The 12,678-nt window shown below is 51.2% G+C and overlaps 5 protein-coding genes across 5 annotated transcripts; 3 read left to right on the forward strand and 2 right to left on the reverse strand.

The window, feature by feature from the left end:
* Positions 1 to 181: 181 nt before the first annotated feature.
* On the reverse strand, positions 182 to 1,363 carry J4E88_003619 (uncharacterized protein; the record flags this gene model as incomplete). The annotated part of the gene is made up of 4 exons (XM_049397268.1): positions 182 to 341; positions 619 to 637; positions 685 to 985; positions 1,163 to 1,363. 4 exons carry the CDS (start codon positions 1,361 to 1,363, stop codon positions 182 to 184), a joined length of 681 nt encoding a protein of 226 aa, XP_049256656.1.
* A 1,776-nt stretch (positions 1,364 to 3,139) lies between these two features.
* J4E88_003620 (uncharacterized protein) lies at positions 3,140 to 4,301 on the forward strand (the record flags this gene model as incomplete). The annotated part of the gene is made up of 3 exons (XM_049397269.1): positions 3,140 to 3,275; positions 3,332 to 3,526; positions 4,015 to 4,301. 3 exons carry the CDS (start codon positions 3,140 to 3,142, stop codon positions 4,299 to 4,301), a joined length of 618 nt encoding a protein of 205 aa, XP_049256657.1.
* Positions 4,302 to 6,444: 2,143 nt separating this feature from the next.
* Positions 6,445 to 7,374, forward strand: J4E88_003621 (uncharacterized protein; the record flags this gene model as incomplete). Its single annotated transcript, XM_049397270.1, has 1 exon — positions 6,445 to 7,374. The coding sequence occupies one exon, from the start codon at positions 6,445 to 6,447 to the stop codon at positions 7,372 to 7,374; it is 930 nt and encodes a 309-aa protein (XP_049256658.1).
* Positions 7,375 to 7,803: 429 nt separating this feature from the next.
* J4E88_003622 (uncharacterized protein) lies at positions 7,804 to 8,617 on the reverse strand (the record flags this gene model as incomplete). The annotated part of the gene is made up of 2 exons (XM_049397271.1): positions 7,804 to 8,585; positions 8,614 to 8,617. 2 exons carry the CDS (start codon positions 8,615 to 8,617, stop codon positions 7,804 to 7,806), a joined length of 786 nt encoding a protein of 261 aa, XP_049256659.1.
* A 2,323-nt stretch (positions 8,618 to 10,940) lies between these two features.
* Positions 10,941 to 12,292, forward strand: J4E88_003623 (uncharacterized protein; the record flags this gene model as incomplete). Its single annotated transcript, XM_049397272.1, has 5 exons — positions 10,941 to 11,092; positions 11,140 to 11,374; positions 11,424 to 11,668; positions 11,731 to 11,958; positions 12,088 to 12,292. The coding sequence occupies 5 exons, from the start codon at positions 10,941 to 10,943 to the stop codon at positions 12,290 to 12,292; spliced, it is 1,065 nt and encodes a 354-aa protein (XP_049256660.1).
* Between the last annotated feature and the right edge of the window lie 386 nt (positions 12,293 to 12,678).

Consider the following 12,678-nt stretch of genomic DNA (forward strand, 5'->3'; position numbering starts at 1 on the left):
ATATATCTAACCACCTTGTAGATCTGGCTACTAATTTCAGAGTGATCAAAAGAACAGTCGCTACCAAAGCGGCATTTTCCTTTCCCGAGGTGGAACAATCTGCAAGGCGGGGCGGCGCCACTTCCGAATTTCTCTGCGTATGCTTGTCTATCGGCGGGAGAAGGAAGCCCCATATGGTAGTCTAGACGATGCCCAGCTTCGTTGACGGGTACATGGCCACGTTTTGCGTCTCGAAGATACGGAAGTCGAAGTTCTTGACGATGCGCATCCGTAGTATCGTTCGGCGTAGTAGGTTCAACGTCGCAATCATAGTGAGTGTCGACGTAGGAGAGATCGTGTGACTCGTTTTTGCAAGAAGCGTCAACGCTGAGCAGTTTCTCTACGAAGCGCTTGCGCATAGAGTGCGATGTGAGCGAAGAGAACGGGTCTTTTCCTGCGGGCTTATCGAAGATATTCGGGATGCTGATAAAATCGCACGGCAGAGGAACGAACTTGGCCCCCGCGCCCATCCCGTCGCCCTGGACTAGCGTGACCTTTTTGGAAGATGTGCGCAACATCGCGAGGTATACGGGTCGTCTCCAAGCAGCGAGGAAGATGTGCTTGCAATTTGGATCGTACCGAGCTGTTTCGAAGGCATCTAATATGGTTAGGGAAGATAGTCCGAGATGATCAAGTGTTACTCACTAGAGACTTTGAGTTCTACCGTAGCTTCATCTTGAACGCCGATGAAGTCGAAGTCGGCGTCAATCGAGGAGAATTGAACAGCAAATTGCTGAAGCGGGCGAAGTAGATCATTCTCTAACTTGGACGAGTTGGCATATAGGCGCACAATCAGTCGAGACGACCCGAGTGCTGCAACCGCGGATATACCGATCAAGTAATTCTTAATTGCTTTCTGAAGACGACTCTTGATGTTAAATGGCTTGACTCTTTCGAACTCGGAGTAGACGTGCTCGGAGGACTCGTGGTAGACATCGTTACAGAACTGAGTGTAGAGTTAGCAGTTGATGATGTAAAAGTGCTCGTCATGTTGAGATGTACTCCAACACTCAAACACGTCCTAGACGGCTACATTGCCATCTGCTTCTTTATCTTGCAACGTAGATCGTCGTGTATCCATCTGACTTAGGCTCTGGATAATGGGTACAAGGGAACAGCTTACCGGATGACTATGCGCATCAATCAGCACCAGTACGTGAGCATCGCCGCGTGAGTGGAACTTGGTGACAGTCTGCTCCAACTCCACCGCAGCCTCTTGGAGCGACGTCTTGGATCTTTCGTGAGGATCTTCGTGGGTCGATATGCTATCAGCGAGGCTACGCAGTCGCGCCGCCAGCTCAGCGACCTTCTCGGGGCTCGCCATGGTGTTGAGAAGATGAGAGAGAAGCCTCTGGGGCTGGAAATTTCTATATTGGCGTCTTTGAGATCCCTGTCAAAGCGCGTCGCTCCTCATCTTCACCATTCACCGCGCCAAGGCGGTGAGCGTGCGGCGATCGACCGATTAGGAAGTCAACATAACAGACGCGACAAAGACGCTCGAATGGATCGCAGTTGAAAGCGGTAGAAGCAGATGGAAGCAATGGTAAAGAGAAGTAACGCAAGAAGTGGACCTGTCGACCGATGAGACTGTGTAGCCTATTTTAAGGCATTATGAAAGGTCAATAGTGGTCGAAGACAAGGCCTTAACGGCCGCAGCGCAACGTCGGAAGCACTGCATATCTTGACGCAGTGCTAATGCTATCTCCAGTACCAAGACCTAAGTATCGACCATCTTAGCTGAGCAGCTTCTCTTCGCATGCTTGATTTGAATATCTCTTTCTCCCTTTCTCGGCAAAACGAATAGCTTTCCAGCAAGCATATGCAATGAAGCACCGTTAGCGGCTCGTGGACCCTGGGAGTATCTGCGTCTACCAAGTGGGCAACATGGCGAGAGAGAACGGTCCTCAAAGATTTCCATAAAATGCAACGAGATGGCGTGAGGATGTATTTGTTGAAGCGCAACGGAGAGAACTACCCGGGCGGTCGGCATCACCAGCGCTGTAAGATGATGATCAATGACGTCATCACCCTTTCCTTTTCCCACAATCCCAGCCACACCGATCCGTGTGGCTGTTCCTGTTTCACCATCCACATCAACAACATTAGAGTACCCTCTTTGATAGCATACTAGACTCTTCGCGCCACGCTTCTATATACTCGCATCAGTCTGCCCGCGTGGACGGAATACTTGCCCCAGCTCCTCTAGGCCAGCGTAGCACGCTCTTATGGCGAGAGCAGCCACCTGCTCACTACGCACGAGTGCACACATCAATAACGATTGCCAACTCGTTTGCGATCATCGTACGATTTTTCGGAAGCAAGGCAACTGCTTAGTGTCACTGCTAAGTAGCCCTTGGAAGTCTCGCTACGCCGTTTGATGTTATCGGTATCGCCATCGGCTCTGCTGCGTTGCGAGAGGCGCTGCTTCAACAGACCCAGAACAGTCAAAGGCTAAAAGAAGGTTGATAGAACAAACATCCCGTTCAAGATACTGCTTGGTCCAGTTTTTGCGAGATTACTGGTGGTAAGTGTGCGAGCCTCGTTTTATTGTGGTCTAGTGCCTACGAAAGCATCACCCAAGAAGAAAGTCTCCCGAGGTCATTTCACCATCTGGAGCACTCTTACCCACTTTGGTTCCTTTCGGTCTAACGCAACCATTGCGAATTTCTGCATCGATAATACTCGTGTAGGGGCTGTCAGGCTGAGTGGCGTCTGCCTACAGAACGTCTCCTACGCTCAAGTGCGCACACAAGAATGTGGCTGATTTGGCCGCATGGAGTAAGCTCGCGGAACCGGAACCCCCGAGAACGGACATCACGCGCAGATTCTTGTCTGCAACCTCATGAATACCCTGCGACTTGCCCAAAATACTGAGCCATTCGGCATGGAGATATCAGGTTGCTTGTGTGTGTACTAGCCGAGATTGGCGCACTAGGGCTTCATAGGTCAGCATGCAGTCAACCCCCCGGGGCGCGCCCTTGAATGACTCCACATTTCGCGAACGCAGTCCATTCCATGCGTCATGTTGGCGCGGATGTCACCACTTCCGTAGTCCACTCCTTCCTTTCTCGAATAGCACTGACTATCCCTACTGCGCAAAATGGATACCTGGTCCTCAAATGTAGAAGTCGATTCGACTGTCGGTACTGTGTCGCTTGGTATGGTGGTTATTGATGAGATCCACTTACCAACACGATCGCCTTTGATTGACGTAGCGGGGGGCTCGGGAGCCTACGGTATGTATCTTACACATGTGGCGCTTCCAGAACGCTGATAGACTTACGATAAACAGCAACGCTTGGGAGCCGCCTGTTCAAGACCCCTGCGCGATCGAAGACGGTGGGCTGTCTGGCTCTTGTGGGCTACGACTTTCCCGATGCTGTGCGAGAGCAGCTACAGGCCTGGCGGACCACTCTGCACGTAAATGTCTCGCAGGACAGACTGAGCACCAGAGGGCTTCTTGAGTACGAAGACGACACATTTGGACGTATGTGACTGCCTTGTTCTAGTGATAGGTTTTTGGAACTTACGATCGCCCAGCGAAGAAGTTCCGCTATACTACGGAGCCGTTGAAGCCATCACCAATCGATCTGCTAAATACGAATCTACTTGGCTCGGAAGCATTCCATCTACTTGCACCGCCCGAGATTGTCGAAACACAGATACCAGAATTGATGAAGCTTCGCATGCAACACGGGTTCAAAAGCCGGCCATTCATAGTGTGGGAACCATTTCCAGCAGCTTGCACCACCCAGAACCGACCTTCATTCCTGAAAGCCTGCAGACTTGTGGATGTGTTCTCGCCCAATCACTTAGAAATGTCTACCATGTTCGAGGATTCACCCTGCGAAGGCTTTCAGCCTGGTCGACTGGAAACATACGCACTAGAGTTCAGCAAGGCAATCGGACCGAGCGGAAACGGGATCGTTATCGTGAGAGCAGGTGAGCATGGGTCACTGACCACTCAACATGCAGCTAAGAATGTATGGCTTCCGCCATACTACGAATCATCGGCGGTCAAGGTTGTCGATCCTACTGGAGGTGGCAACACATATCTAGGCGGGTTTATTGCAGGCTTGAAAGCATCAGGAGATATCACTGAAGCATCTATGTATGGCAACGTGGCTGCAAGTTTTGCTATCGAGCAGATCGGTTTGCCTTCTTGTGAGGTGAGCGATGGTGAAGAGATGTGGAACGGCACTCATGTAATGGAGCGTCTTTCTGAGTACAGAGAGAGGCTCAGCTTCACAAGCAAGAAGTGAGAAGAATATATCAGAAAGGTAGAAAGGGCCACTGTAATGATCGATTCGACTATGAGTTTCGGAGACATCAGTCCGTATGGACCCCGATCAATCATGCCGTTTGAGAGCCACCTCTGGTGTCTGCCGATGCTGGCCTGCTACCATTGGAGCAAAAATATCCGCAATACGCTGTCGGGACACTTGATGTCACTTATAGCGCCATGCAGAAGGAAGTCCTGGTGCTGGATGGACATGGATGTAAGGGAGGCCGTTCTATTCCAGATATCTGGCAGTGATAGAGAGCCCGATCTCAACAGTATTCTGTACAGCGCACTCTGCGCTCGCTCTCTGTTCTTTTCGTTGGGACCTGGGCAAAAGCTGATGACAGGACAAAGCATTGAGGCTCGGTGTAGCGTAATTACATCAGAATCAGTCCACTTTACAGCACGTCATCAAGTCCTCGAGCAGCAGGCTTACGTCGACATTGATACGCCTATCTAGCTACAAGCGCTTGAGCAAATTCGCCTTGTAGACAACGTCCGGTATAGCAAGTTCCACTTGCAAAGATGGAAGAGCTCAAGACCGGTGTCAGCTTGCCAGGCAATGTTAACACAAAGGTCACATAGTAGCAACCTCATCCGTTCTACTTCGCTAGCTTAGTCTTCGAAGCAAACCCTGAAAAAGAGTCACCTCAAAACGGAGACGAAGTACTTGCCGCCACCTCCGACTACAAACCATCATATCCCAGCTTTGACACAATCACACGTAAGTGAGGCTTGGGTCCGCGAATCGACGGAGTAGCGGAGTCACGGAGAATACTCCGCCGAACTTCACTCGCGACCCAACGTACCAAACTGCATACTGACGCTACTGTCTAGATGCCGCTGTAGAACGGAGATGCCGCTTTAGATTGGAGATGCCGCTGTAGATTGGAAACACAGACTTCACCAACCCGTTCCCGAGAAGGGGTTCCATGTAGTCGCAAACTCAGCCTTGACTGCTCGTATCGAGGGCCGGCATACTGTCTCCGAAGGGCTCAACAGCTCTTGGCAGGACGTTTCACTCACGGGCGGCTCCCGCAGCCTCATCGTGATGCAAGGTATCCTTCCCATACGCCTGCCGTAGCTCCGGAAGTCACTTTGCACGCGAATGACAAGACTTGGAAGATATGGGGCGATGGGACGATACGAGGCTCCAGGCGTCCCGTCCTCGCTATCGGTAGCGCGCGGATTTCGAAGCCGCACGAGGGATTTACCACCATCTTACAGCGCAAGACTATTGGAAGTTTGACGATGCAGGATTAGCGATTCGAGGGGTGCTGGAGGACAGCCGCCACCCTTCATACTGGGGAATGCCGGACTCCTGTACATATACCAACGTGTACTGTACAGTAGGCTGGAGAGCTCAGTAAGTCACGCGCCAGGCTTCCCAAAGGATGATAGTCAGATCGTCGAGCGTGAGGGGTTGACGAAGGCGTTGTAGCTGTATGCCTAGATCTTTCCCAAGAAACTCCAACAGTACTAATGCACGTACGCATGCAGAAGTCTCAATCCCATGCGTCTCAGCCTTCCACTACAGGATCGCGATCACCGCCCTACCTTGACTGAGGATACCATTGGGTACCAATTGGGTTACAGGACACGCTACCCCACTGTCGGAACGTGCATTAGTAGGGCTTGTTTTGTAATCTGACAGGATCGGACGCTAAAATCGCCGATCACCCCCCAATTTCCCGCTCCTGCACGTTTGCGCTGCCACAGTCGTGGCTTCCAACGTCAAGAATACGTTTCCACGATACCCTTAGGATGTCCGGCACTCAAGTCTTGGGCTCGATTTCGCTTGTTATTGGTACGAACTAGAACGACGACATGGCGGCGCGCATTCCGGTTCGATACGGAGCCGAATACCGAAGAGATAGAGGAATGCCTTTGCCGCTTTGTCTCCTCGAGCAGCCTCGATAAGTATTCAGGTGAGATATATATAAGAGTATTAGTTCGTGTCTGTATGTCAGGATGACCACATTCGTATGTCTCTTCAGAACAACTTCTAGTAGCACGTCTACTCCACGAGACACATACCAAAAAACAGAGCAACACCATCCTTGTCATTATCACAGCTATTCCACTTCAAAGTCTTTCACCAGGACAGATCTTTGATTCCAACCATGCCTTCGTTCCTAATGAGAACTTCACACGGTCTTATCACCATCTACGACTCAAATCTAAAGAACGACCAGCCCGCCCTCCTTCTCCTACACGGCAACGCCTCATCCTCCAAACAGTTCCGCCATATTATCGAGTCGCCCACGATCAACAAGAGCTGGCGCATCGTTACTCTGGACCTCCCCGGCCACGGCTGCTCGTCCAATGCCCCTGATGTGAAAACAACGTACTGTCATCGTGGCTACGCCGACCTCGTTATACGTGTCTTGCAGCACCTCAGAATCGAGTCTGTGGTGCTCATGGGCTGGAGTCTGGGTGGTCACATCGCGATCGAAATGCTTCCCTGTCTCGCTCATGACGATCCTCCCATGGTGGAAGATGCTCCTCGGATCAGCGTCAAAGGGCTTATGCTTATCGGTACCCCGCCCTCGCGTGGCGCCGAGCAGATGGCTCAAGCGTTCAAGATGCCGGCTGGTGGTCTTACATTCGCGGGGAACAGGAATTGGGTCAATTTGGAGGCTGACCTTTACCTGAGACACGGTGTGGCAGCGGGCAAGGAAGAGTTCTATGAGAGGTGGATGTTGGAGGATGCGAAGCGGACGGATGGGCGCGCGACAGTCTTCATAGCTGATGCCGCGACTGGGACGAAGGATAGCCCGCCCAAGGGTTGCGATCAGAAGCGTGTGGTGGAGGCGACTGATGTGTTGATCGCGGTCGTGAACGGAATGGAAGATCAGTTTGTCAACCTGGATTATATCGACGAGGAGGTGAAGTGGAAAAGGCTCTGGAGGGGTGAGTGCTTGGGCTTATCTGGGCTCGGGCATGCGCCATTTTGGGAAGATGCGGCAGGGTTTGAGAAGGTGTTGGAGGAGTTTTTGGACGATTGTGAGGAGTGGGAGGGTTCGGATTGTGATTCTGCTGTAGGTATTTAGTCTACCATGTTCATGGTTTCTCTCCATGTACGCAAATCACTAATACCTAATGCATATGTAGTATCCACTACTGGTTCTTGTTGAATGTGCTGGTTCTATAACGCAGGCACGGCGCGGCTGAGTACCACCGTAGATAGTCGCAATGCAAGTGTATTTCCCAAACACATTTGCTCACAGTATATAGCAGGTAGTATCCGCTACAATCCCATCATAGTCGTGAGCATGTGCATTGGAACGCCACATCGCATACCACAACGTCCACTAATTGCTGACAACCATTCTCGATACGAGGACATGTGATCGCAAGTTCGCTTCTGGCGAGGTTTGGATGGGGCGTAACTAGTCAGTGTTCGCGGAAGCGCTAGGTCTACCATTCCGAAAGCTAGATCCCTGTACATACACGTCCCGCCTGATCTACGCATGTCTGATCTAATTCTTACGACCTAGCAGGGCGTAGTCCCACTCCTCTTGGTACTTTCGGAAGAAATCCCGCTCACCAATAAGGTGCTTGCCCATGAACGCCTCCCAATGCTCGCGCTTTTCCCCGCCCTGGGTCATGGCCTCGAGCTCTCGCGCTCTCCGCATGCGGACTAACTTCTCCGCGGTCTGCTTCAGCTTCTGATGTGGAGCAGCGTACTCGCCGAGACGAAGACTCTTATCAATCTCTTGGCGATTTAGGTACACATTGGTAGCTGTGCGTATTTTGCTCAAAGTCCTCCCGCCTGGGCGAGCTGCAAGTTTGCGATCGTTTAGTAAGGAAAATATCCCGAGCTCCCATTGATCAGGTGGAAGCTTCTCCAAGCCGTCCGTGACTTCGAATCGCTTGTACCATCTATGTTCACCTTTGGCGATGGTACGCATCATCTTGTGCCGGTCTTCGCTTTCCATGTATTTGATGAGACTATTCTTGACCACAGCTGCTTTCTCCGCGTATTTGCTAAAGGTGGACAGACCGAATGGTATTATCCCAGCGAGGGATGCGCCGTCGGAAATGGACCTGGTTTGGCCAGTACCTATGGACAATAAGATGGCAGGTTCGTTCTCATCACCCCAAATCGAGGCAGCTTCAGAATAAGCGCAGTAGCTGGGGTTATTCTCTCGTATGCCACCATCTTTGAAAGTGGAGCTACCTCGGGGGCCCTTTACTTCCAGTGGCTTGAAAAAGAAGGGTGTGGCGGTAGTCGCTCGCCCAACCTGCCACGTAGACATGTCTGAAGTACCTTCGTTGTAGGTCGTGACCCATGGTGGGGCAATACTAGGGTCGTATTGATGATTGTAAGTGCGCAAGAGATGTGTCTCGTCCCATCGCCGCGTGGAGATGGCAGTTACGCATATCCTAAGCATCATCAACAACAGTTCTTCCTATATGATTCTAACACACTTGATCACCTACGTTTGGCAAAGCTGATATTCTGGACTCTGTAGCTCGAAAGCACGAAGCTTGGACTCCATAGGATCTCGTCGTGTCGTCCAACTGTTCGCGTCGTCCGAATCGTCCGAATCGTCCGAATCATCCGGGTCATCGAGTTCCTCTTCACTTACGAGATCTTCCAAACCTGTCGTGCCCCACCAAAAATCATGGTCTTGATTGCAAAGACCGCGTTCGTGCTGTTTGCAGTGCTGTCGGGTCATCGATGCAAGCGCAGCCGTGAGATCCGAATGGCTGTACTTTGTAGCAAGTGGGACTACGTTTCGTGAATTTGCATACATCGCATTGAGGATGGACTCAAAAGCGACGATGGTTTGTCCCACGTTCATGCGAAGTCGACTCAGCGCGATGGCTAGTATCCTAACATAATGTATTAGCATGAGTTTGTTCTCGACGACGGCTAGCATGCTCACCCTCCTGTCGACGTGCCATACATCTTATGAAAATAATGGCATGGACGGAATTCGGAAGCTTCGAAGCTTCTGGGGTATTGTGTAAACTGCCGCTCAAATCGGTTCTCACAAGCGATAACCTCTTTCATGAGTTCCTCGATGATCAAAAGACTTGACCACGACCTAACTCCACCACCATCTGACCCTCGAGTTAGCAATCACTCTGCAATCACTAGCGCAAGTACAAACCGAGAGTGAGTAGGCATTCTCCAGATCCACCTTCCACCAATCTGGACCATGTAATTCCCGATTTGTCTGCTTGAGAAGGTGTATCGTTTTTCACCAGGCTCAACGGTCTGTCATAGTTGAACTCCTTCTCTCTCTCAGTCTTAGTGGGAGGTTCTTCGTTGTACAATGAATGGAAAGATGCGCCATCGGTGGATTCCTCGTCTTCATTGGTCTTAATGGAAGGTTCCTCGCTGCTGAAGAATGAACGGATCGATGCGACATCGTTGAGTTCTCCGTCTCCATCGGTCTCGGTGAAAAGTTTCTTATTGAATGCTGAACGCAGCAATGCGCCATCGTTTGTTTCCTTGCCCCTCTCGTTCTCAGTGATGGCGATGTTGTAGGCTTCAGACAAACGCAAAGGCAAAAATTCGGGTTTGGCTTCTTCTACGATCCAATCGGGAGTGTTTTCCAAGAATACATCCTCTAATGAAGCCACAATGAGGTCACGATTTTTACCGACAAACTCTGTAGTAAAGCCTACTGCTCGCAGAGATCTTTCTATCTCTAGCCAGACCTGTCGCTCAACATACGGATTCTCTGGAGCCGTATCAAAGCTGCGAATTGATGGAGCTGTGACAAAGCTACGAATGGATGGAGCTGCGGGGAAGCTGCGAATGGATGGCGCCGTAACAAAGCTGTGAATGGAAAAAGCCTTTTCTGTATTTTGAAGGCTATTCACCAGCTGAGCGAGAGTCTCCTTGATGGTCTCGTAGTCTTTTTGGGTCTTGCGGTTGCTGACGACGTTGAGATGTGACTGCAGACTTGTGAGCCTCGACCGCAAATCCAGAACATTTTCGCCGAAGGATGGAGAAAGCTCGTATCCTCCAAGTTCACCTTGCTCTAGGGACTCTACTAGTAGTTTGAGCTCTCTTAGTATTGAACCGCATTCTTCTGAAACTCTTCCAAAGTGTAGGTCGCTGGAAAACACGCTGGTGTCGAGTGTATTCGCATAGTCTTCAGTGTATTTCGCAAATACACTCAAAGCCTCTAGGCTACCGAGAAGTTTATGAGAGTTGTTTGTTTCGTTGCAACGACTGCTCAAATGTTCAGCGACCTGTCGTATCTCGGTGATCTGGTTGATGGTGATGTCCCTGCCTGCTGTAATGTCGCCTTGGAAGATGGCGCCACCCCCGCTATCCACGGTTCGGTCCGGCGGGCCCATTCGTGCGCAAAGAGCTTGGCTGCGGTCTTGCAACCATCCGGAAAATTATTTAGAGGCTGGCGGCGACATGCAATCCATGAATCGGTTTTGGCAACATTTGGGATGGAGGTGTTCTTCTGGGTGTTCTCACAAGGTGGGGTCAGGCTGACTGCGTATCGCACACCTTGCAGCTGGCTTGGTCAGCTCACCTGCAGCTGCGGCTGAGGCAATGCAGATGCTGGCCCGCCATCGGTTTGCTTGACTCATCCTTCGGAGCCTGTTGCGCATAGCTTCGAAAGCTGTGGAGGTACCAGAAATGGGTTTATTTCGCCGTTTGAAGACGAGCGGGAAGAAGAAAAAAGGGCCAGCGAGCGACAAGCAAACCGAGGAGCCACCAGAGGAGTTGTTCTCGACGGCAGGCGCATACGGACTCAAAACGGTAGCGGAAGGAGCGACTGATACCGTAGAGTAGGCGCCCAGCCTCACCACCACATTACACCTAACACATGCCACAGTATCGTATTCGTTCATGGCCTCACTGGAAACCGCGAAACCACATGGACGTACAAAAACTCCATCTTTTGGCCCAAAGACCTGCTCGCGAATGACCTCAAACACGTGCGCATCTTCACGTTTGGCTATGACGCAGATGTGGTCAAGCTACTCACCATCGCCGGCGGAAACACCGTACGCGACCACGGCAAATCTCTCGCGCAAGACCTCTCCTTGCGAAGAGCAGAAACGAACACAGTACGTGAATACCAAGTCTAAGACTGCCCTCTTTACTGACTGGCAATAGAGCAACCGTCCAGTAATCTTCATAGCCCACAGCCTCGGCGGTCTCGTCGTCGAACAAGCCCTCCTAATCTCGCGCGGCACATCCCAACTGCACGTAAAATCACTCCTCACCTCCACCTTCGCAATAGCCTTCATGGGAGCTCCCCACCTCGGCTCTCGAAAAGCAGACTGGGCGGCCCCTCTAACCCGCCTCTCCTCCCTCGTCCTCAAAACCAACAAACAAATCGTCGCAGTCCTAGAACCCGCGTCAGTAACACCCCTATCCAACCCACATTCGAGACAAACACTAACTCCACACCCATCTCTAGCTCAGAAATGCTATCAACCCTCCAACAAGAATTCCACACCCTCCTCGAAGACCGGCGACGCAACGAAGGGAAATGGATCGAGATATTCTGTTTCTACGAGGAGTTGAGTTACACGGGTATAGGAGATATCGTGCCGCGACAATCAGCCATCTTGCCCGAGTACCCCAATGACAGTATCCATCAAAACCACTCTGATATGACAAAGTTTAGTGGGAAGGCAGATCCGGGGTATGTGAGGGTACGGGGGCAGCTGTGGTTGTGGGTTGATGCTATATGCAAAAGAGAGCTCAGTACTACTGTGGCCACCTCAATTCAAACTGACTCCGATGAACGGACACTTGTCTCGCAGTCGGACAGATCAGAGCACGCATCCAATGTACCCAATGGCATGGCAGTATCTGAGTTGGAAGGCTCGGGAGAAAGGCAACCGGCGCGGAGGGAGGAAGGGGTACAGGAAATTGGGAGCAGTCGGACTGGTGCCATCTTATCCGGAGGCGGCCCAATCTTCATGGGCAATATCAGTGCTGGACAGGACTTTAGTTACACCCAACGCTCATCCTAAGAAACAAACCTCAACTCACCAAGATATAGCAGTCGGGTCCGTTGAGCATGAGACCTCCTTCCCATCTACCCGGGCGATGCAAGCTCTATTGAAGATGTCAGCGCTAGCCACTCATACACGTTTCGTTTACATTACGACAGATGGACTCGATTATGATCTCAAGACCTCTCATCAAACTATGGCGAAGGCGATGGTAAGCGGAAGTCGAAGCCCCTGGGACACCAACGACGAAAACGCTGCCAAACCCCAACCCCAACCCCACCTAATAAAGAAGACTATGACACCAAGGTAAACACCACAGCGGACTTGTCCAACGCTGAATCTTGTCAAAACTATGTGCCTGGAGGAAATCGCATCACCGAAACTTTATCCCAAAAGCCACCCAC

The sequence above is a fragment of the Alternaria novae-zelandiae genome, assembly GCF_023758075.1.
Source record: "Alternaria novae-zelandiae strain BMP 2774 chromosome Unknown scaffold_6, whole genome shotgun sequence".
Taxonomy (NCBI): Eukaryota; Fungi; Ascomycota; class Dothideomycetes; order Pleosporales; family Pleosporaceae; genus Alternaria; species Alternaria novae-zelandiae.